Raw genomic sequence first — 23918 nt, forward strand, 5'->3', positions numbered from 1 at the left:
GTGTATCAACACCGTATGCTACCGTGCCGTCGTGGCATGCAGTTCATCCATAATGGATGTAATTTCATTGAAAATCGTGCAGATTTAAAATATTCAATAATTTTGTAATAGTCTGAATTCGTCGTGTAAAATATAGGATGAACAAAATATTGAAACCATTTACTTGCCGTCTGATATCGTACGGTCATTGCATGCAGCTATTCCCGGGTCTACATACGGTGTCTGTATTGGATATTATTTACTTTCAACTGTTTGTTGTTTGATCACACCGCCAAGCACAGCACACATGTTGGCGGCTTTCGTCCTTTGATGTTTATTAAATTGTGCGACTCTTGTATCAACCACAGCTTTGTCTGCTGCTTGGCTGTGATTGCAGTTAAATAAGAAGCCCATGTCGGCTATTGTTTGAGCAACGACTGTATACAGATTTCATGGAAGACAATCACAAAGACGATTTACTGGCTTTACTCATGGATCCGTAATAAGTAACACTTCCGATAATGTTTACTTCGGCTTAACAATTCAAAAACCTAATGAAACCAGTTTTCTCTTCTAGAGTAGAATATGGAGCTTCACCACAACCTGTTCAAATTGATAAATTTCAGAAGCCAAGCGTTGTACACACTATTTCTCGTACGTTATATATATCGTATTATTTTAGAATTCATACACGATCACTTCTCCAAAATCACTTAAAGAACCTGGATAAATTGTTAAGTTCCGATCGTTTATTATTAAAAGTCATACGCGAATTCTTCCACCAAATTATAATAAACGTTTTACACACTATTTCTCGCACGTTAAACAAATATTTTCACAGTCCGATAAAAATACACGTAAATGAATTTAAATTTCAGGAACCATGCCACGATCATATTATTTTAAAAGTCACAACTAATCTCATGCCCAAAATGAAGTTAATTTCTTGTTTTGTTTTTTTTACTTTTCTCCAAATTTTTTTTTTTTCATGTGTGAAGGAATATACGAAATTTTGGGAGCCATGCTACGACCGCGTTATATCCGAATTCGCGTTATGGCGGGGCGCGTTATAGCGGGGTTCCACTGTAATTATCTTTTCTCCAGGATAACAAACAGACCAAAGATTAGATCTCTGTAACATAACAACATAATTATCTTTTTTCCTAGATACAAACAGACAAAAGATCTTCAGTATTATTGTAACAGTAAGACATAAAGTAAGTTTCTTTTATCACTTTAACAGAACAACATAGGTAAGTATCTTTTCTCTAGGACACAAAAATATAAATGATCTCTATATCACTATAAATGAATAATACCGATAAGTGTCTTTTCTTTGGGATCCAAATAGACGAAAAATCTCTGTATCACTGTAACAGAACATACACCTATAACAATCCCCATTATAATAAGGATTTGGATATAACATGATTGTGGAATGGCTTGCAAAATTTCATATGCATGTATTCTTTTTGTACATGAGAAAATATTTTTTCTTCCTAAAAGTATGAAAAACAAGGCGTAAGAAGTTTACTTCAATTCTGGAGAAGAGATCAAGTATGAATTCAAAAATAAGATAATCATGTCGTGGTAACTGAAAATTTGCATACATGTATTTTTTTTGTACATTAAAAATATTTTTTTCTTCTTAAAAGTATGAAAAATAAGGTGTAAACAGTTTATTCAGGGATTCGCCATGCAAATGTCACAAATTGCAATTGTTTTTTTCCTTATTGGCAACAAAATATACCATCTGGCATTTTTTTGTGTTACGACATTGTTTCCTGTTAAACTTGTGTAGACAATCTTGGATTTGGAGCAGAGAAATTCAAATGCACAATGAAAATAAGCTGAAATTTGGATATAGAATGCACCAGAATCTATTTTTTACAAATCTTTTGTTCATATTGCTAAACCATCTTAACAGAACTGCTATATCATACATAACATATAAAACATAATGTCCAAGAAAAAACAGCTGAAGAGGAATAAAAATGAGAAATTTCCAGAATTATTAATGATAGTACTGTCAAGAGCTGCAATCTACAATTTATTTTGTTTTCAATGACCTCAGTTTTTGTATAAAGGCAGTGCTTGAGACATCTTTGACAAAATGTGGGCCATGTGGTGTAATCATAATGGGCCAACCTCATAATAAAAAGACAAATCACTTATATAGTCTAGTTCACATGTAAAACCAAACAAATAACTATCTTTAATGCACTTTTTTCCCCTCTATTATACTTTAGTAGCACAGTGAAGCTTAAGTCTACAATTTTATGCCTCTCCAATACTACAGTCATCAGTCTTTGTCAAATTTCAGCTCTGAATTGATTTCTTGCATGTGTGGTGTTTTTCTTTTCTTTTGATTGCCTCTGTGTAACCAAATCCTACATCATAAATTTAACTTTCTGTTTTACTTTAACCTCGATTTTTGTGGGTTTTACCACCTTCTTCATTACTGTCATCATATCTGATGTCATTTTTACTACTTTTATGATTTGATCATGATACTGGGGTAAAGAAACCTGTTATCCTTCATTACATATCTACCTCATAGTAAAACCTTGCTGTCTTTATAAATTATAAATATTAACACATCCAGGTCATATCATATGATTGGAAGCAAACATTAGAGAGAATCACTGAAAACAAAAACAATAATTTATGTTTTAGTGTTTTAATAAAATAGAAGTGGCCTCAATACACTACTTTTGATGATATCAATATACATAAAGATATTCACATGCCAACCATCTTTTGTAACTTCTTAAGTCTGAAATAAAATGATATATACTAAGTAAATGATTATTTCTAGATGATCCTGAGCCACAATGAGGGAACAAAAGACAGTCAAAGAATAATGACCTGTGCAATCAAAAAAGTTCATGATGGACTTTGTTCAATACAAACTCTAAGCAATTTAGACATTTAATGGTCAATTTCAAAACAAACTCTAAGCAATTTAGACATATAATGGTCAATTTCAAAACAAACTCGAAGCAATTCAGACATTTAATGGTCAATTTCAAAACAAACTCTAAGTAATTCAGACAGTTAATGGTCAATTTCAAAACAAACTCTAAGCAATTCAGACAGTTAATGGTCAATTTCAAAACAAACTCTATAAGTAATTCAGTCATTTAATGGTCAGTTTCAAAACAAACTCTATAAGCAATTCAGACTATTAATGGTCAATTTCAAAACAAACTCTATAAGTATTTAATTTCAAAACAAACTCTAAGCAATTTAGACATATAATGGTCAATTTCAAAACAAACTCTAAGCAATTCAGACAGTTAATGGTCAATTTTAAAACATACTCTAAGCAATTCGGTCATTTAATGGTCAATTTCAATATAAACTCTAAGCAATTCTGACATTTAATGGTCAATTTCAAAATGGTAACAACAACACCAATTTAAAAGTGATACCATTGTCTCACCATTCAAATGCAGGTGAGACAAATATTGATTTGTTTGCCTTACTCTAGAAAGTTTTGCAGTTGAAGATTCTTGACAAGAAGGTAACAAAAGTGTCCCACAGAGTATGCATGCATCCAATTGTGGTAGGGTGGATTTCTGTAGCCCCTCTTCACCATCATCAGAAACCTGGAAATAAAAGGAGAGTTGAATTTATAACAACATGGATGAATAAAATCTTCCCGTCTTCCACTCACTTCCATCCTGTCCAGAAACTTACATCTGACATGAGCACAAAAATATCATGCTATAGATTTTTACTTTTTTTCCTCATAAAACATAAGTAACAAGAACAGCAAAATCTACTCTGTTTACCTGATGAATTGAGATGGACAGCACTGTGCTGAAGCATCAACTTTGCTGGTCCACTATGGTAATAAACAATACATCCATAGTATATTTGTATACAATTTTATCTGGCAATCCAATACTTCACTGTTGACCTTTTTTCTGGTCATCTGATCTTTTATAATTTAGAGGGATGTAAGTAGAAACCATGGAGGATTTTCCCTTTAGTGTGGCATCTAAACCTGGATTCATTAATTAGATTTGTCATTTCTTATAATCCTCTGATCTCCTAATCCCCTTTCTATATCATACATATTCAATTAGTGCTGCAAAAAGATAATTTCTCTTTGATCATCCTGTTCTTAGGGGTGTATTTTGCAAGTCAGATTCATCTGAAGGGGTGACGTATCGTCAGTGAATATTAAACAAGCCAAACTGGATGTATAGATATATTGACAGATAGGAAAAATAAAGATACAACCAGTGCAAAATACAATTATATTATTCAGTGGAACATGTCACAAATAAATTGATACATTTCGTCAACCTTAGTGTCATAAAATCCACATATATACATAATGCTTGACATTTTAAATCCAATAATATGAAAAATCCATTAATTCTATTATAGGTCACACACCGGTATAAAAATAGTAGCCCAGAATAATCCAAGTCACAATCAATATTCTGTAATATGTTAATTCCATGTGTCTTACAAATGAACAAAGTTAAGTCCACATTTTTGTGATTCATAGTATCCTATAAATATCACTATCTAATGTAATCTGGTACAGAGCCCAATAATTCATCTTCATCATCTGAATTACCAAATAATGTTTTGAGATCATCCATCATCATCCAGTCATCATGATATCATCTGACTACAATTCCTTGTCTTTACTGTCAATTGATGTGGACACTGAGCTTGGGCTATGTAAGTGACTTACAGTCTGTGAAATCTAATAAGGATGCAACTGAAAAAGTGTCAATCTTGTGGCAAGATGACAAGAAGTTCACTCTATCACTTGACACTGAACAAAGATCAAATCTGCAGCTGGATCAAAGGAATGTCATGTGGAAAACAACAAGGGAGCATGCCTTTACAAAAAAATGAAATAAGCTCCAATATGCACAGGCTGTTGTAGAACTTTAACTGGCACTGAACTAGTATTAATTTCATGGCTCAATCAATGGGGCTCTCAACATAAAACAAACTGAGCTATGTCCTTACAAGCCAAGGGCTTATTGATCCATTTGCACTGGCAGATAATACAGGAAATATCACCTGGGAATTAAATATGACTTAAGGAAAAGGAAAAAAAAAATACAAATTAAATCAAAACTTGTATTGCATCAAACACAAAATATAATAAAAAATACAGGCTGTTTGTATATGTATGAAAATGGAAGCAACATACTTGCTAGTAAACACCCATGGTAAAATAACACTGATGAGCACTTCACTCTGCGAAGGGTAATATTTAATTTACTTGTAATATGTTTAACTATTATAAAATCCAAATCATTAGATAAAAGTATTGTGGAATAAAAACCATCATGAAATCAATAAACACAGTGAATTACATGTGCACCTCCTCCTCGATAACTCACACAATGGGGTCCAGTCACATAGACAGCACTATTAAGTGAGGGCATGACTTACTGGGGGACCTAAAAAATTAAGGGGATGCCATCCCCACTGGACATCAAGAAACTTGTTTATGTGTGTGTGTGCATGCATGCATGCATGTGTGTGTGTGTGTAAATGGAGGTGTTTACTGACTCAAGTCCCATTTTATAATTGCACTGTGCATAATTGTCAATAAAGCACTTTTTGTGATGAAGTTGAAATCTTTTCTGTGTAAATTACCTTTAGTTATCTGTCCTATGAAAGATCAATAACAATATTACTCCAAGATATATCAACAACCATCACATCTAATCAAAAGCAGTGTGCATTATGTTACTGCTTTTTGTTGTTGGTGATTCACAACAAAACAAGATTCCTTATTTTAACAAAAACTATGGACAGTTTATTTGGTGAAATGGTCATCAATGTTGAAAATTGATTTTTTTCAAAATTGTTCTGTTACTAAAAAAATTATGCTCTGATATCATTTCAAGTACTAGTGAAATTTCTTCCCAATCAAGAGGAAATATTTGAGCACCACATCAGGAATTTTAAATTGACTAGCAGCTCTGCAACACACTTCTCTATAATGAACTGTGTCTGTGAAACAATGCCTTTTGTTCACCATGTGTCCATTTTACTTGGTTACTTTGCAATCTTTGATCACATTTGTGGAAGAGTAGGATAAGTTAGGGTAGTTTAATTAAATTACATGCATAATAATATTTATAAAAGCGATCAACTGATCAGGTGAAATGATTAATGACTGTGACCACTAGCTTTTACACAGCAGGATTTGGATGATTTTTAACTTTTCTTTTCTTTGACCCCATTCACCTGAGTTGATACAAATACAAAATACATAATTAACATAATACTTTAACTCATTCAGCCCTGATCCCATCTGTATGTGTGATCTGGTTTCTGCATTCAACGGCCGAGCGTGCCCATAGTCGTGGTTTGTTTACTGCATTCAATGGCCGATCCCGTCTCCAGTCATGGTGAATGTGTGTTAGATACAACGTCTCTGACTGGTTACAAATAGTTTTTTTTTCTCCAAGAATCTGACCAATATTAAACCAATCAGAAATGACTTTACTTTTCTTTGTGCAAAGATGAATTGCTCAGAAGCCAAGGGGTTTTAATTGAAAGCAGTTTCACTACATGTGTTCTGTTCATGAAAAATCGTAAATGATGATGGACGTGATAGTGATTTTTGATGACAATGAGAGCAAAATTAGGAGTTTTTTTGGTTTGATCTTGAAAATATTGAGCAAGCTGAGGAAAGATATGTTTGACAGTGGGATAATTTGCGAGATTTAGATTTGGACATAGAAGTTTCTGAGATTGAATCTTCTGAAGAAGAGGATGCTGATAACGATGATGATAAGAGTTCTTGCAAATCTAGCAGATTGGAGCGATCATCTTTGGCCTGTCCATATCGATGATTTTAACAGACAAATTCATTTGGAATACTTGCTGAAAATTTCTTGGATTTTTTATTGGATATAAGAAGAGAAATTAAGGTAGGAGTGAATGCACTGCATGAAGTTTACAAAGGGGCATAGCAGCAGTGACACTGATAACAGTGCTGGGCCTGAATGAGTTAAGTGAGTGTAACAATATTTCTGCATGTCTACGATCAAAACATGGTTGACACTTCAATAGGTCCTCGAAGAAATGCTTGAGAACATAAATGTGATGGCAGAATGACATTTTTAAAATTTTGATACAAATAGTCATGATGAAGTTGCACTGAAACCAAATAAAAGGTAGAACTAAAACATGATTTTCATGTGACAAAACTTTTTAATTGGTATTTATCTATTAAAGTGTTGCCACCAGTAGGCATTAGTAACATTTTTTAAAATTAAAATTTAGTCAAACATTGTTATTTTACAGTGTACCAAGCATGTTGTTTGGAAATAAAATTTGTGAGCAAAATATATGACTTTTTGACAAAAGCTGAAAATGTAATTATGATGATTCAAATTTCTGGGTACTAACCACCATTTTCAATCATAAATGAGTGCTATTTAAAGGTTTCATTTACCAATTTTGATTGCAATTTGCTTCTAGTTTGACAAATAGAGGCCAACTTGTAAGGTATTTTCCAGTTTTAAAAAATCCTTGTGGATTTTATGCAAAAATCATTACAGTGAGCTATAGGGGCCCTGAGTGGCAGAGTGGTCTAAAGTGCTCTCTGTTACGGACTACTGCCATCTCAACTCTGTCTGCATGGGATCGAGTCTCGGATTTGGCCAAAGTGGGTATGTGAGAAAGCCTGATTGTAGCTTCTCGTGGGCCTGTGGTTCTTTCCAGGGTTTTCCCGGGTTCTTCCTCCACCATTAATACTGGCCGCCATGTATAGCCTATCGTGTGTTGAAAAATAGCATTAAAACCCACAACAACAGTGAGCTATGAGGTACGCAGGTCTTTCTTTTTTATCTCAAGCCTGCACCCACTCTTTTTGTAAACTGGTATTGTACAAATACAATTTTTTTTGAACATTGATGATTATCTTGTGTGGGAGGGATGAACCTACACCTGAGTGTAACCCTGTTAGTGTACAATAACATTGGAGTTTATTGTTGTCCAGTGTATCGTCTTCCAATCTGTGAGGCAAAAGTTGTTGTTTATCTCTGCATTTATTATAACATTCCTTTTAATTGGCAACATGTAGCCAGTATTGTGCCAATGTACAGTTAAACTCTATACATATATAATCTTGTGTGTTTACAGACTGACACACATGGAAAAGTGATCACTATGCCAAGCTTCCATCAAAGAGGGCTCAACAATGAGTTATAAAAAGACTTTTTCAGAATCTTTCCATTTAAAACAATAAACACATCTTTTTATCAATGAACATGACAAACGTTACAGTTAATTATGCAGTTTCATAATTTTCTACAAACCTGACTAATGTTTCCTTCCTTATCCTCCATCTGGAGATAAAACCCAGATCTTCAACAATTGATATACTGCTCTGTAACGAGAATGAACAGGTTGATGAGAAGTTATAAATATCATGTACTGTAAATCATTCAAATTTCTCAACCTTAAATAAAGGATTTAATATGAGTGCTCGCCTCAGATTAAGTTTATGAAATTAGTCACATACTTCCATCACTGCAAGTCTTAGCAACATTTGGAAATTATTCAACTAGTTTCATAGCTTTCATATGAAATAAGCACAAAACCAAGAGTCTATTACACAAGACAAGAGGCCTAACTAAGCCAGAGATCACTCACCTATATGACATATGCCTAGGAGACCACAGAGATGGGAAAAAATCTCTGTGTGGTAGACCAATAACCAGAAAAGAAACTATGGTACTGCACAGAATATTTTGGTTGCCTACATTTTGCAATGACTAAACATTTCCATTTAATGCATGCACCATTAAAATCATGTATATGGATAAAACTGCAAGGTGAGAAAACGTGGTGAATAATAAACTCTCAAACAATCCAAATATTTAAAGTGTTTATTTTATTATTAAATAAAATATTATTTTAACATTCAGCACTCAAATAAAACTTCACAAACAATCAAATGAAATCTCACCACAAGCACACATGCATGAAAAATTAGAAATCTGTTCTAGTTTTGGCAAAATAAATGAAACAAATAAACAGAGTACCTTAAATTATAAATAAAATGAAAATAAAACATTGAGCCAAGATAAAAAGGCCATGACATGTCTTTATACCACAGCGTTGTGTTGCAGCTTATACTTACTACTATTGATTTGTATATTTAATTTGTATTATTTGTTGGCTTTTCTCCATGATTATGTTTTGAATATCTATATTGTGTGATTGACCTTGGTCAGTAATCGAATTAAGGGCCTACCTGACTAGTCACTTTTATTTTGTAAACAACATAAAACATAGCTAATATTTCTCTTTGATTATAGATTAAATATTCAGATCATTATTAATGGAGGTAAACATGTTTACTTGTATCTGAGTTTAGGATATCAGTTTTTCACTTGGCAATTCCTGATCTTGTTGACAACTTTAATGTTCTTGAAAGGAAGTTGACCTCCATCCTGATTCTGTTTTTGTTTCAAAGCTTTTAATATTAATGTTATTTACTTAAAAATTACTCATTCCTATCTTCACATCTGAAATGGAATCAATCTTATTGTTTGTTTTTTTAATTTGGAAAGATTTATTTATATTATTCACTGGAATTCCATGTGCTCATTAATAATTCTTTGACTAATCACTGTGTTTGAAAAAGTCATTTAAAGTTTCTCAATTTAAAAAAAAAAGAAATGTTGGCCTTACTGGACAGATTTATTTTTGAAATGATGTCCTTATTTGATGGCAGAGCAACATGATTTACACCCTTAATCACAGTTTCTTTTTTACTTACCTTCAGGGTCTCGAATTCAGGAACCATCCGAGGTGGATAAGTAAACTTATCAAAATCAGGGTCTATTTTCTTGGGTGTGGGAATTTCACTTTTAGCTAAAGTCTTCATGTCATCATCGCTGACCTACAAAGATGGTTTGATATAGCAAATTTTTAAAATATTCAGAAAATTGTCTTTTTGGCTTTTTAAAACTTGAATATATCACTGAGCAAACAACATCCGTATGTATTCTATTATGTGATATTAAGTTATTCTGAATCCAAAATACTCAGCAATATTTAATATTATATTTATAAACAGAGTTCTCTGCTAGAACATAAGAACTTTTGAGGAACCAGCTTTTAAGCTTTAATTAAACTGGCTGTATATCTTACAAAGTGTACAAATGTTATACCTGTAAAAAATATGAACACTGAGGATAATTTCATTTCTCCTGTTCTATTCAGTATTTGCTTTACAATATCCTCACAAAATATCACTGTAGCAGGATCAGACGATTTATCATTTTATATAGTAGTCATTTCTAAATTAGTTAGAATTATATACTTTTATCATTTCATGTAACAGTCATTTACAGTTGTAATAAAGTCATTGGTTGCAAATATTGTTATTCTCCTTTTGATCATTAGGCAACTCTGAGTCAGGATTACCTGTTCCAGTTGTTTTGTTTTCCCTCTGGGCAATAAGACTACCCCAATTACCGGTGCATGTGTTTTGTTTCAATCACAGGATAAGCAATAAGCAACTTTCCAAATGGTTGGTTTGAAAAATGTAAATAAATTGTTCCCATGCATTCATAAACATCAGATTAATGCCATTACCATAATTACTAATTTTATCAGCCACTCAGATGAAGTCTTGTATCTTCACATCAGGAAGACTGAACAGTATGGTGATGAGCATCAATGTGTGCAAAACAATTGATTTATTTTCAGAATTCTTAAAGTTGCTATTTCAATGGCTAATTCAAAGGTCATCAGAACATGATCCCTTAGTGGTCACTGTTAGATCTTCATGTAGGACAGTGGAAACCTGATTTTAACCCTACTGAAAATCATCCAAGCCGTCATGATGACAAAGACATGAATATAATCACTACATCTTTGACAATTTTCTACTTTTACTTTAGAAGGAGGAAATCAATATCCAACGCTGACACAGATTTCAGTTTTGGAAAAGTCTGGATAAATTCACTTATCCAGCATTAATTTTAAGCAAATATTTAAATATTATTTTTTATTTATCTGAATGCATAAATTATTAAATTCATTTTATTGTTTATATAAAACAATAATTAAAAAATAAGTTTATTAAGTCAACATCATTAATCATAATAATGCTCACTCATATGATATTAATAATAATAATAATAGTAATAATAACAATATTATTATTATTATAGACTATAAATCATAACTGATAATTATCACCATCTCAATAATAGTACTATCATAATATTTTATTATTATTGTTATTTTATTTACTTCATCACTGTATATTAATTTTTTTAAAATTATAGTTATTGAATTTTTGTATTCTTTTATAATCTGAAAGACTAAATGTAATAAATAGAGGATATCTACAATTGTTTAGTAGATATAAGGAAATATATTACCAGTTATGTGGGAAACTGTATATTATCATGAATGGCTTCACCGCTCATCACAATACAATTTTTTTTTACTTCATTAGTGAAATATTTCCTTAAATCTACTAAACACATCATCGATTTTCTTTAATTATTTTTTCTGACAAAACCATCTATTTGCATGGAAATTTCCTCCATTCTGTGCCAATGAGATCAACTGCTGCATTACTATATCCATATAAAAGAAATTTACAATAATGGATTTTGGTTATTTATTTTGTTCACGTCTGCATTCAAATGTGAAATTTTGGTCCTGGAAAGCTTGCATTCTAGTTCGGTAACAGACACTACACCCAAATTTCCACTGTCCTTATTGCAATCCAGTATGGTAACAGACAATGCACCAAAGTTTCCACTGTCCTTATTGCAATCTAGTATGGTAACAGACACTGCACCAAAGTTTCCACTGTCCTTATTGCAATCCAGTATGGTAACAGACATTGCACCCAAATTTCCACTGTCATTGCAATCCAGTACAGTAATGGACACTATACCCAAATTTCCATTGTCCTTATTGCAATCCAGTATGGTAACAGACACTACACCCAAATTTCCACTGTCCTTTTTGCAATCCAGTATGTTAACAGACACTACACCCAAATTTCCACTGTCCTTATTGCAATCCAGAATGGTAACAGACACTACACCCAAATTTCCACTGTCCTTTTTGCAATCCAGTATGTTAACAGACACTACACCCAAATTTCCACTGTCCTTTTTGCAATCCAGTATGGTAAAAGACAACTCAGTGGCACTCCCTGGATTTTATCATAAGAGGGATTCCCTCCCCCATGGCACAAAATTAAGGAGGAATTAGAACAAAATGAAGGGGTAGGAGGAAACAGCAACAGTTCAATATTTAACTAATACTTCAATATCCATCTCTCTTTTTCATGCTAAGCTCAGTAGTACCGTATAAAGATGTTGCCTCTGGTTGTATAAGCATTAATCTCTTGATTGTTTCTAAGCTTAATCTAATCCTTATCTGTGTATGAATATTGTTCCATGGTGAGAACCCTCTTTCAGTCTGCTGTCTGAAGGGGCATATAAATAGATAAATTAGCCAGCTGGAACAAGTTTGAAAACTATTATTGTTGTTATGTACAATTTTCTACAGTTCACAGGTTTCTCTTTTGGATATTTCTGCTCCAAAATAAGATTTTTCACTAAAATAAGCTATGCCAAAGAGTAACTTCTCTTGTATTAGCACTCTACTGAATACTATACCAGATTTATCTTCCATAATGCTGTCTCAGGATTTGAAGTCCATTAATGACATAGTCTACTTGTTCAAACAGAGATATTTTGATCAAATACATATCTTTACTTCCTAATTTCGGGGGCCCCGAGTGTCAGAGTGGTTTAAAGCGCTCTCCATTATGGATAACTGCCGTCTCACCCCTATCTGCGTGGGTTCGAGTCTTGGATTCGGGCAATGTTGGTATGTGAGAAAGCTTGCCAGTAGCTTCTCATGGGTTGGTGGTTCTTTCCGGGGTTTTCCCGGGTTCTTCCTCCAGCATTAATATTGGCAGCCATGTATAGCCTATTGTGTGCTGAAAAATGGCGTTAAACCCCACAACAACAACAACTTCTTAATTTCATTTTTAGATTTTTATTTATTAACGTTAACCTTATGCTAGGGCTATATGGTTTTGTTGCACATTATCCTGTAGGGTTAAACTGTGATGAGAAAAGAAATAAAAATTGCACTCTACTTTTAAATTCTATTCCAATTTGTCTTGTTTATCTCCCTTTTCTACAATTTCAAATACCAATGAAATCAAGGGTTGACTGGCATGCTGTCTGTTTTTGTCCATCCAACATGTATATCAGACTCAGGTTCAAAGTCACTCTATGGTATATCCAATAATATTTTCCCAGCTCCAATAATTTGATATACTTCTAACTTAGAAATAAATTGTCTTCACCATTATGATCAGCCAGTATTTGCCAAAGAAAATCATCATCTAAAGATGAACCACACCAAAAATCAGCCATTTGGGTCTTCTAGATAGCCAATATTATAAACGTACATTTGTAAAACGTCATTGATGCAAGGTTGAATCTAAGACAGAATGCTTGCTACAGGGCCCAATGTGCCAATCAAATTTTGCTTAACAACCATTCAAAAAAAGGCAAAGAAACCAGATGTGTAAACTGTTACAAAAAAGACACAATGCAACAAGTGCCACAATATTTCTACTGGCTTGACTTACGTCGTGACAAACACTTTAAGGGTGAATGGCTGAATAAAATTGTATACTGTGCAGAGTACATTTTCATATGTGTAACTTGAAACTAATTTGCGGGAGTTCTTGTGCATCACCCTTTCCAAGTGAGTGAATCTGTAAAATTATGTGCAAATCACACAATCAAATGCCCTGTGAGAATCTCTGGACACCGCACCTAAATTTTTACTGTCGCTTACTGCAGTCTAGTATGGTAACAGACACTGTACCTAAATTTTTACTGTCACTTATTGCATTCTAGTATCGAAACAGACACTGTACCCAAATTTCCACTGTCACTTATTGCATTCTAGTATCGAAACAGACACTACCCATATTTCCACTTTCAGCTTATTGCATTCTAGTATGGCAACAGACACTACCAATATTTCCACTGTCACTTACTGCAGTCTAGTATAGAAACAGACACTGTACCCATATTTCCACTGTCACTTATTGCAATCTAGTCAATGCCCAATTTCTAAATCATTTTCAAACATGATTATGAATGTGTGAAGAGACAGAATCGCAACTGGAACAATTTTATTACTACATTTAAGCAAGCATATGTTTTTTAAAATGTGTCCAATTGTCATAGAGAGTAAAAGGGATATGAAAATCTTTGGGTGACGGAGTATCAAAAGCAACTGATCATGCAAGTTCAGTCACTAGTTTTGCAAGATTCATGTGGGAAACTAGTTAAATAGAGTTATTACTTGAAACCTACTTTCTTTTGTTTGTTTTTAGGCATTTTCTAGTGGAACCTCCTTACCGATTAAAAAAATGTATACTACATGGTCTACAGTTTTGACATAAGATCCATTCATGCTGGGAGAGGGTGGCGATATCATTTTTCTTCCACTAATATATTTTCAAATCTTTGAAAATATATAACAATTGATCATCATCATTATTATAATCATGATATTATTATTTACACTGTCATAAAATGATCAAACATGCTATCATAATGGACATTTATATAATTGTTATTTATGATTGAACAAACAAACAACAGTCTGATGTTCTTCTTTACATTTACACTTACCAGTACCTTCACTACCAGAAGTAAGCTCTAAGTCTCATTCAACCAGACCTCTCACATGGCCCTGTGACATATTTGCCACTGAAGGGTGATCCATACAAACAACCATATTGCTCCAAAGAAGTTTTCTGTAAAGTTGCTGATTGGTTGACAGGTTAGCCAGCATTCAGAATAAAACTTTGAAGTTCTAAATTTTCAAAATGATGCAAACTGTCTGACAATGACACAAACTCAGCAAGCACATATAATGGTAAAACATGGCTGACTCTGGCACAAATGCATTCTCATTTATCTCTTATACACAAATAGGCCTGAAACAATTTCAGCATACATAGTGTTTTTCTGAGAAAAGAAAAATAAGAAAAGAAAGAAAACATAAAGAGTGACACTTATCATTAACAAATCTTGAACTGCCAAAGAGCAAACAAGTCATGCAAGATTCTGGTTGAATGAGACTATGGGCTCTTGACACCAGATATATTTTTCTTGACACTGAAGTGATTTGGAAGGGAAACAATTCTCAGGTAGGTAACTAAGTTCTGAACTAGCCAATAACAGAGAATTAAAGAAAGTGAATTAAGAACTTGCTCTGTGTTTATGAAAGTGCAACCTACCTGCATATGGTATATCATTAGCTCATTGGCAAGTTTATTTCTGTGCTGTGCCTCTTGCACCTTGGTATACATTAGGCTCTGGAAAATTATTATAAATAAAGAAACTTACATAAATAGAATACAAAGTAAGGAAATGTTCCTGATGAATTGCTGCAACTGACAAATAAATTAGTTACTTAACTGGCAGAAAGTTTAACTGTGGCCAAAAAAACCCTAATAAATGGGAATGATTTCTTAACAGTCATTCATAAATGGAATCCACTGAATGACACCATAAATGGGAATGATTTCTTAAAAGTCATTCATAAATGGAATCCATTGAATCACACCATAAATGGGAATGATTTCTTAATAGTCATTCATAAACAGAATCCATTTCTCTAACAATCACTTTAATCTGATGTTCAACTTGGAATGACTTGAATTGAATAAATGAGATTAGACTCTATTTCAGTAATAAGCACCATAACCATATAGAAGTACTGACACACTGACTTTACAAATTAAATTTATGTCATCCAAAACAAAAGGAATGATCTTATTCCTATATAACCATCATGTTATATTACCTAACTCAGTAAAGTACACAAGGAAGAATACTCCTAATGGTAAGAAAAATACAATGTTGAATTAAATACTGTGTTACTTCCTTCACCAAAATCAGTGAACTGAAATAGCTGAAATACAAAATGTAGGGTAGCCTATCACAAATCGATATAAAGCAAAGAATAAATACTAAGGACCAAAGTGATCATTGCTGAACACCAATGCAAAAAACAATGACTTTACTTTGGAAGACATCTTGTATTCACAATAGTCTGTTCATACTGAAAGCCCCTAGGAAAAGTAGTGCATTATAACAAACAAATCCAACCTAAATAAATTAAAGATCTTTATCATTATTATTATTATTGGATTCAATAATAAAAACTAAAAGGTGGGAAAATACCAGTATTGCCATCATTTCAAATCAAAATACTTGTACACGCAGATGAAAATGGTCATATATAATTCATTCAATTTCATCTTCAACAATTAATTTGAATTTGTTTCAGGTTCCCCTGTTGGGCTGGTCACCTAAGCATGTGCTTAGTGTGCTAAATGGGTTATCCAGCCCTGATTGGATTATTTAATTGTATTTCCAATATAGAGTGAATCCTTTTCATACAGATATTAGTTACTAGTGAATCTTCAAGTTAATGATTTTAGGATATTGTCATTTCTTAATTGCTTCATCTGAACACACAACAATGAAATGTATCCACAAGCCCATTACAACGACATGTCATCTATAACACATGATGATCCTGAAGGTTTAATGACACACAAACACCATCACTGGGCAATACTGTCCATGCCACAAATGGCAAACAACTACCATTACTGGGCAATACTGTCCACTTGACAAATGCCATACAACTACCATTACAGGACAATAATGTCTGCTTGAAAAATCCCACACAACAACCTTCACTGGGCAATAATGTCCACTTGACAACTGTCACAGAACTACCTTCACTGGGCAAAAATGTCCATTTGACAACTGCCACACAACTACCTTCACTGGGCAATAATGTCCACTTGACAACTGCCACACAACTACCTTCACTGGGCAAACATGTCCACTTGACAACTGTCACACAATTACCTTCACTGGGCAATAATGTCCACTTGACAGCTGCCACACAACTACCTTCACTGGGCAATAATGTCCATTTGACAAATGCCACACAACTACCTTCACTGGGCAATAATGTCCACTTGACAACCGCCACACAACTACCTTCACTGGGCAAAAATGTCCATTTGACAACTGCCACACAACTACCTTCACTGGGCAATAATGTCCACTTGACAACTGCCACACAACTACCTTCACTAGGCAAAAATGTCCATTTGACAACTGCCACACAATTACCTTCACTGGGCAATAATGTCCACTTGACAACTGCCACACAACTACCTTCATTGGGCAATAATGTCCATTTGACAACTGCCACACAACTACCTTCACTGGGCAATAATGTCCATTTGACAACTGCCACACAACTACCTTCACTGGGCAATTATGTCCATTTGACAACTGCCACACAACTACCTTCACTAGGCAATAATGTCCATTTGACAACTGGCACACAACGGCCTTTGCCTAGTTTAATTGGCCACTAGATCTATGTCACATAACTACCTATCCTGGGCAATAGTTTAACTGTTCACTTGACAACTATCATAACTACCCTCAATGAGCAATTGTTTAACTTTTCAATTGATAACTTGCTGCACAACTACCTTTACTGGGCAATAATATAACTGTCCAATTGCCAACAGCCACACAATTGCCTTTACTGGGCTATAGTCAAACCATCCACTTGACAACTTTCACACCACTACCTGCACCTAGCCTAACTGTCCACTTGACAACTGTCACACAACTACCTTCACTGGACAATAATTTTATACCGTCCACTTAACAGCTGCCACACAACTACCTTAACTGGGCAATATTTTCATAACATTCACTTGAAAACTGCCTCACAACTACCTTCACTAGAAAACAGTTTTCGATATCCACTTTACAACTGACAAGCAACTACCTTCATTGGGCAATAATTTTGTACTGTCACCTTGATAAATGTCACACAAATGCTTTCACTGGGCAATAATTTTGTACTGTCATCTTGATAAATGCCACACAACTACCTTCATTGGGCAATAATTTTGTACTGTCACCTTGATAAATGTCACACAACCACCTTCATTGGGCAATAATTTTGTACTGTCACCTTGATAAATGCCACACAACTACCTTCACTGGGCAATAATTTTGTACTATCACCTTGATAAATGTCACACAACCACCTTCGTTAGGCAATAATTTTGTACTGTCATCTTGATAAATGCCACACAACTACCTTCATTGGGCAATAATTTTGTACTGTCACCTTGATAAATGTCACACAACCACCTTCATTGGGCAATAATTTTGTACTGTCACCTTGATAAATGCCACACAACTACCTTCACTGGGCAATAATTTTGTACTATCACCTTGATAAATGTCACACAACCACCTTCGTTAGGCAATAATTTTGTACTGTCACCTTGATAAATGCCACACAACTACCTTCATTGGGCAATAATTTTGTACTGTCACCTTGTTAAATGCCACACAACTACCTTCATTGGGCAATAATTTTGAGATGTCACCTTGATAAATGCCACACAACTGCTTTCACTGGGCAATAATTTTGTACTGTGACCTTGATAAATGCTACACAACTGCTTTCACTGGGTAATAATTTTGTACTGTCACCTTGATAAATGCCACACAACTGCTTTCACTGGTAATAATTCTGTACTGTCACCTTGATAAATGCGACACAACTACCTTCACTGGCCAATACTTTTGTACTGTCACCATGATAAATGCCACACGACTGCTTTCACTGGGTAATAATTTCATACTGTCAACTTAATAACTGCCAGACAACAACTCTCACTGGGAAATAGTTAACCTCCACTTAACAACTGCTTAAACACTACATTCACTGAGAAATACTTTCAATGTCAACTTTGCTACTAACTGACTGAAAATTATTCCTTTCTTTTATTTATGCATTAAATAAGTTTAGACTTCCAAAATAATAAAGACTTGAAAATATATTATCAGAAGTCAACTGTGCTTAAAATGTAGTATCTTAAGTTGAAGGTATAATACAAAATCATGTTAGCAATATCACCATGGCATGTGGCGTAATAGTTCTCACAAGGCAATGTCATGGTATTTAACGAAAGATCTGAATAAAGCAACGATATGCAAGGTAAAACTTTGGCAGTTACATGTATGATTACTATGGACTGGAGCTAAAACCTGGACATTTAGAATGGCCAGATTAAGGTGTGAACATTCTTTTTTTCTTTTAGCATTTTGATTAATATTGCTTGGCATTATAATTTTGGGAGATTTCCTTTTTTTTTCTCTTCCATTTTTATATGGAATATGTGTTGTTTTGAGGATTCTATTTTATTCATTCCAATTCATCCTAGTAGATTGTTTTTCACTTATACATATTTCACTGTTTACACCCTACAGACTATTATGTTTATCAAATATATTTACTGTAATTCATCTTCAAATATGCAATGCTAGTACGTTGAATATACTATGCTTTTATATTGCAATTTACTTGTATAAGTCAGCTGCAATGTAATTATTTCATCTTTTCATTGTCTTACATTTATAATATGTTAGATTTGCCTTAATTTAGTGTAGTAAGTGATAAGAATTGATGTGAAACAATGAGAGCACTTGTATAAAACTGCATGAAATAATTAACCTTATATTAGGACTTAAAACTTTTGTATTTTTAGCCGCTTCCAACCCTGGAGAGTTAAGACTGTTAAAGGGAGATTGTGCATGCCAGTCAATCTTGCCACAAGGGCAGACAAACCTTGGATGTCCTAGGAATGTTGGGACATGGGAGCCCCAGCTGCATAAAGTACACTATAATTCATTATAAGGTGGAAAAGCCATTGGAGATCATACTTACACAATGAAGGAGACATTGAAGGATGTAGCTATACAGTGAAGGAGCCCTAGAAGGATGTAGCTATACAGTGAAGGAGCATTTGATGATGTAATTACACAGTGAATAATAATTCAGTGCAGGAAGTATCTGTAATGCTCTTAAGAACTTCAAGAACAGTTTAACTACAGTTATTTTTTTTAATACTACTGTACAATAGTTATTTTAATTCATCATAATCAACTAATTAAATCTTCATTTGTATGTGTGTTGTCTCTATATCCTCCATAAGCAGCATTCCAACCATCTATTGGTCCATTCTGTGACACACTTGAAAACTTCTCAGAACTACTTAGACTTGGCAACAGTTTTACTTTCCACCTGACAACTGCCTCACAGTTTCCTTCACTGGGAAATAATTTAAATGTCCTTTCCACAACCGCCGATGATGATGTCTTGGGTATCTAGATGGACAAGTGGACATGGTCAGTAATCTCACATGTACAACAAAATGACATGATAAAAAACCATGAGAGGGAATTTACATTATGCATATGTGGTATCTAAAATGCAGAATAAAACAATTATTTGTCCAGTAAAAATTGACACCTCTCTTTTAAATACTGATTTTTTAAAATACAAGAATATTTTCCTCCTGTTTATCACTTTTCTTTGTAATCTTTTGGAACGTTTTCAGCAATAAGAAAAGAGAACAAATAAGTGAACTGGTTGAATCACAAAGGTGTTCATTTAGTTGGACAACTAAATATTTCATTCACTTTGGTTGAACAACTAAATGTTCCATCCATTTTGGCATGACAACTAAATGTTCCATCCATTTTGGTGGGACAACTAAATGTTCCATCCATTTTAGTTGGAAAACTAAATGTTCCATCCATTTAGTTGGACAACTAAATGTTCCATCCATTTTAGCTGGACAACTAAATGTTCCATCCATTTGGTGGGACAACTAAATGTTTCATCCATTTTAGTTGGACAACTAAATGTTCCATCCATTTTGGTGGGACAAGTAAATGTTCCATCCATTTTAGTTGGACAAGTAAATGTTCCATCCATTTTGGTGGGACAAGTAAATGTTCCATCCATTTTGGTGGGACAACTAAATGTTCCATCCATTTTGGCAGGACAACTAAATGTTCCGTCCATTTTGGTGGGATAACTAAATGTTCCATCCATTTTGGCAGGACAATTAAATGTTCTATCCATTTTGGTGGGACAACTAAATGTTCCATCCATTTTAGTTGGACAACTAAATGTTCCCTCCATTTTGGCAGGACAACTAAATGTTCCATCCATTTTGGCAGGACAACTAAATATTTAATCCATTTTAGTTGGACAACTAAATGTTCCATCCATTTTGGCAGGACAACTAAATGTTCCATCCATTTTAGTTGGGCAACTAAATGTTCCATCCATTTTGGCAGGACAACTAAATGTTCCATCCATTTTGGCAGGACAACTATACGTTTCATCTGCATTCTAGAACTCGTATGTGCATAACTAAAAGGCCTCTTATGGTTCTCTTGTCACAGCAGTTTTGCATTGCATTTGATAGATTGGTTGTCATGGATCCTGGGAATAAGTAATGAGTAAATTAATTACAAATGCTACAGTAAACATGTTGTGAAATGAAGCAGGCACTTTGAACCAATGTAGGAACATGTGTCTGTTCTATTTCTAGTATCTAAAATACTTATATACTACCCTTCCACTCCGCTTGGCACATAATACTTACATGACTAATAGCAATACAGCAGTAAATACCAAATGCTGTGGCAACTTCCTCATCAAAAGCAGTAAAAAACGGACCTGTTTTCTTGTTACATAACTGGGCCACCCCTAAAACAACATCTGGAATAGAAAACAAATCATGCAGTAATATATGGCTGTTTACTTGGTACATCACCACCTGGACTTATCGTTATACAACATATAAAATTTAGTGCCAGAACATAGGTTTGAAAAGTCACATAGATTTAGAACATGTCAGGAATGTATCAATTCAACACCAAAGGCCTGCTTGTATTTGAAGAAAACATGGTTCAAAATGTCTATCCTAAGTGTTAGATCAAACAAGGGCTATAACTCAGTTAAATTGATATCTATCTTAACATAAAGCCAGGTGTTGGGAATTGGTTGCATTTTGAAGATGAATGACCAGGTCATCAGTGGGAATCAACTGTATTTTGATGATAAAAGAACTGGTCACCACCAGGTTATCAGTTGGAATCAACTGCTTTTTTATGATTAATGACCAGGTCATCAGTGGGAATCAACTGCACTTTGATGATAAAAGAACTGGTCATCACCAGATCATCAATGGGAATCAGCTCCAATTTTGAAGATGAACGAGCAGGTCATCTGAACCAATTAAACTGTGATTTTAAACATGTCCCGGGCTTCATGGAATGATTACTATCACCAAACTATCTTACAAAAACTTCCCATTGTCTGATAGTGGAAACTGGTTACAAATAAGAACATATATGTTAGGAATGGTCTATTGCTGAACTAAAAAGTATATTGACTTTCAATGTACTTAAAATGACAGAGGCATAAAATGTTTGTGAAGATGAAAACTTAAGTGGTCCATAATCAATTATTTTAAATAATAAATGAATGCAGGCTGTCAAGCTTGTCTGAACAATCATAAATTATTTTGATTCATTTTCACTACTAATCAAGCCTCATATCAAATTTATTTTAAACCTATCCTTCCAATGTTATTAAGTAGAAACAAATCTGATGTGACATAACAGACCAGGGTTCATACACCTTTGGTGTAACAAAGTTCAAGGACTTTTCAAGGTCTTTGTCCAATTTTTTTAAGGAGCCCAATGCCCAGTGCACTTTAGGTATATTTATCAATGGTCATTTAAAGGATTAGTGAGAATGTTGTAATTTCCTGACAAGGGGCTTCCTAATATTTGTACAATAGGCTCAAGACTTTATAAGAGACTTTAAAAAATCTTTGGAGATTAACAATACTTTATTTCTAAGAAAAACAAATGAATTCAGTTCTTTAAATGATGAACAAATAACAACAAAAATAGATTACTTAGCAAATAAGGCAAACTAGGTTCAACAGTTCTTTAAATTCTTAAATTCTTAACTCCAACTACACTACAAGGACAACTACTGGAGATCAGAGTCTGCTTGTATGACAGTCACAAATCACCGTATGTAGAACAAAATACAATGGAAGGGTGAAAAGTAGACAAAGTAGAATAGTCACAATCTTTTCTTTAAATTCAATATTCAAATATATAAGTTGCACACATGACACCACTACAACCACTGACCTTTTAAGTACTAAGTTCTTTAACATGGTCAGCAATTTCCATGCTGTGTGTTGCCACATATAATTTTTTGGTATCTGCTGTTAAATGATGACTCATACAAATTTTACAGGCACATTTACATGTAGATGTAAGTACATTGTGTAGAAAGCAGCCTTTCTGCTACCAGGCATATGGCCATAATTTACATCCAATGTTTGGTTCCGACACCAAAAAAGTCCATAGGTTTCCAGCAGATTTCCGAATTTTAGATCGTACACTGAAAATCAGACGCTTGGACATGTAGTAAGAACAAATTGTGACCATTTTTGTGTATATTTTTCATTATCTTTTGTTTGAAGAGTTTGAACAGCTGATTCACCATCATTTAAAGTACAAAGATGCACTGCTGCCGCAGAAAATAAATGGATGAAGAAGAATGATCGTTGGACAAGATTAGCGCACTTTTTTAATGCTCTCTGTAATCAGGTCTATGCGCAATTATAAATATCTGATTGGTCACATGTTGTAAACCACCCAATAGCAAACAGTTCTGCTTCAATTACATGACATAATGGCATACATTCATTTCTCGATTCATTTTATATTTTTCAAGGACTGAGGCTTATTTTCAAGGACTTTTCAAAGCAAAAATGATTTTCAAGTACTTTTTTTGATGAATTGAAATTCAAGTACTTTTCAAGGTACCATGCGAACCCTGCAGATATGGATGGTTAAAACTAAATGCCCCCGGTGTTGCACCTAGGATCCAATGGGCAAGGAAAAATGTGT

General features: G+C 34.0%; 1 protein-coding gene across 1 annotated transcript in view; it reads right to left on the reverse strand.

The window, feature by feature from the left end:
• Positions 1 to 23918, reverse strand: part of LOC149796270 (cGMP-dependent 3',5'-cyclic phosphodiesterase-like) — a 322613-nt gene that overhangs the window by 42121 nt on the left and 256574 nt on the right. The window contains exons 19-23 of the mRNA XM_089960908.1: positions 21584 to 21699; positions 15302 to 15379; positions 9767 to 9889; positions 8298 to 8368; positions 3468 to 3590 (exon numbers count right to left, since the gene is read on the reverse strand). Of these exons, the coding sequence (XP_089817034.1) occupies positions 3468 to 3590; positions 8298 to 8368; positions 9767 to 9889; positions 15302 to 15379; positions 21584 to 21699 (511 nt within the window). The remainder of the gene's footprint in view (positions 1 to 3467; positions 3591 to 8297; positions 8369 to 9766; positions 9890 to 15301; positions 15380 to 21583; positions 21700 to 23918) is intronic.

This window comes from Sinohyriopsis cumingii, chromosome 6 (genome assembly GCF_028554795.1).
Source record: "Sinohyriopsis cumingii isolate HCF-2022 chromosome 6, ASM2855479v2, whole genome shotgun sequence".
Taxonomy (NCBI): domain Eukaryota; kingdom Metazoa; phylum Mollusca; class Bivalvia; order Unionida; family Unionidae; genus Sinohyriopsis; species Sinohyriopsis cumingii.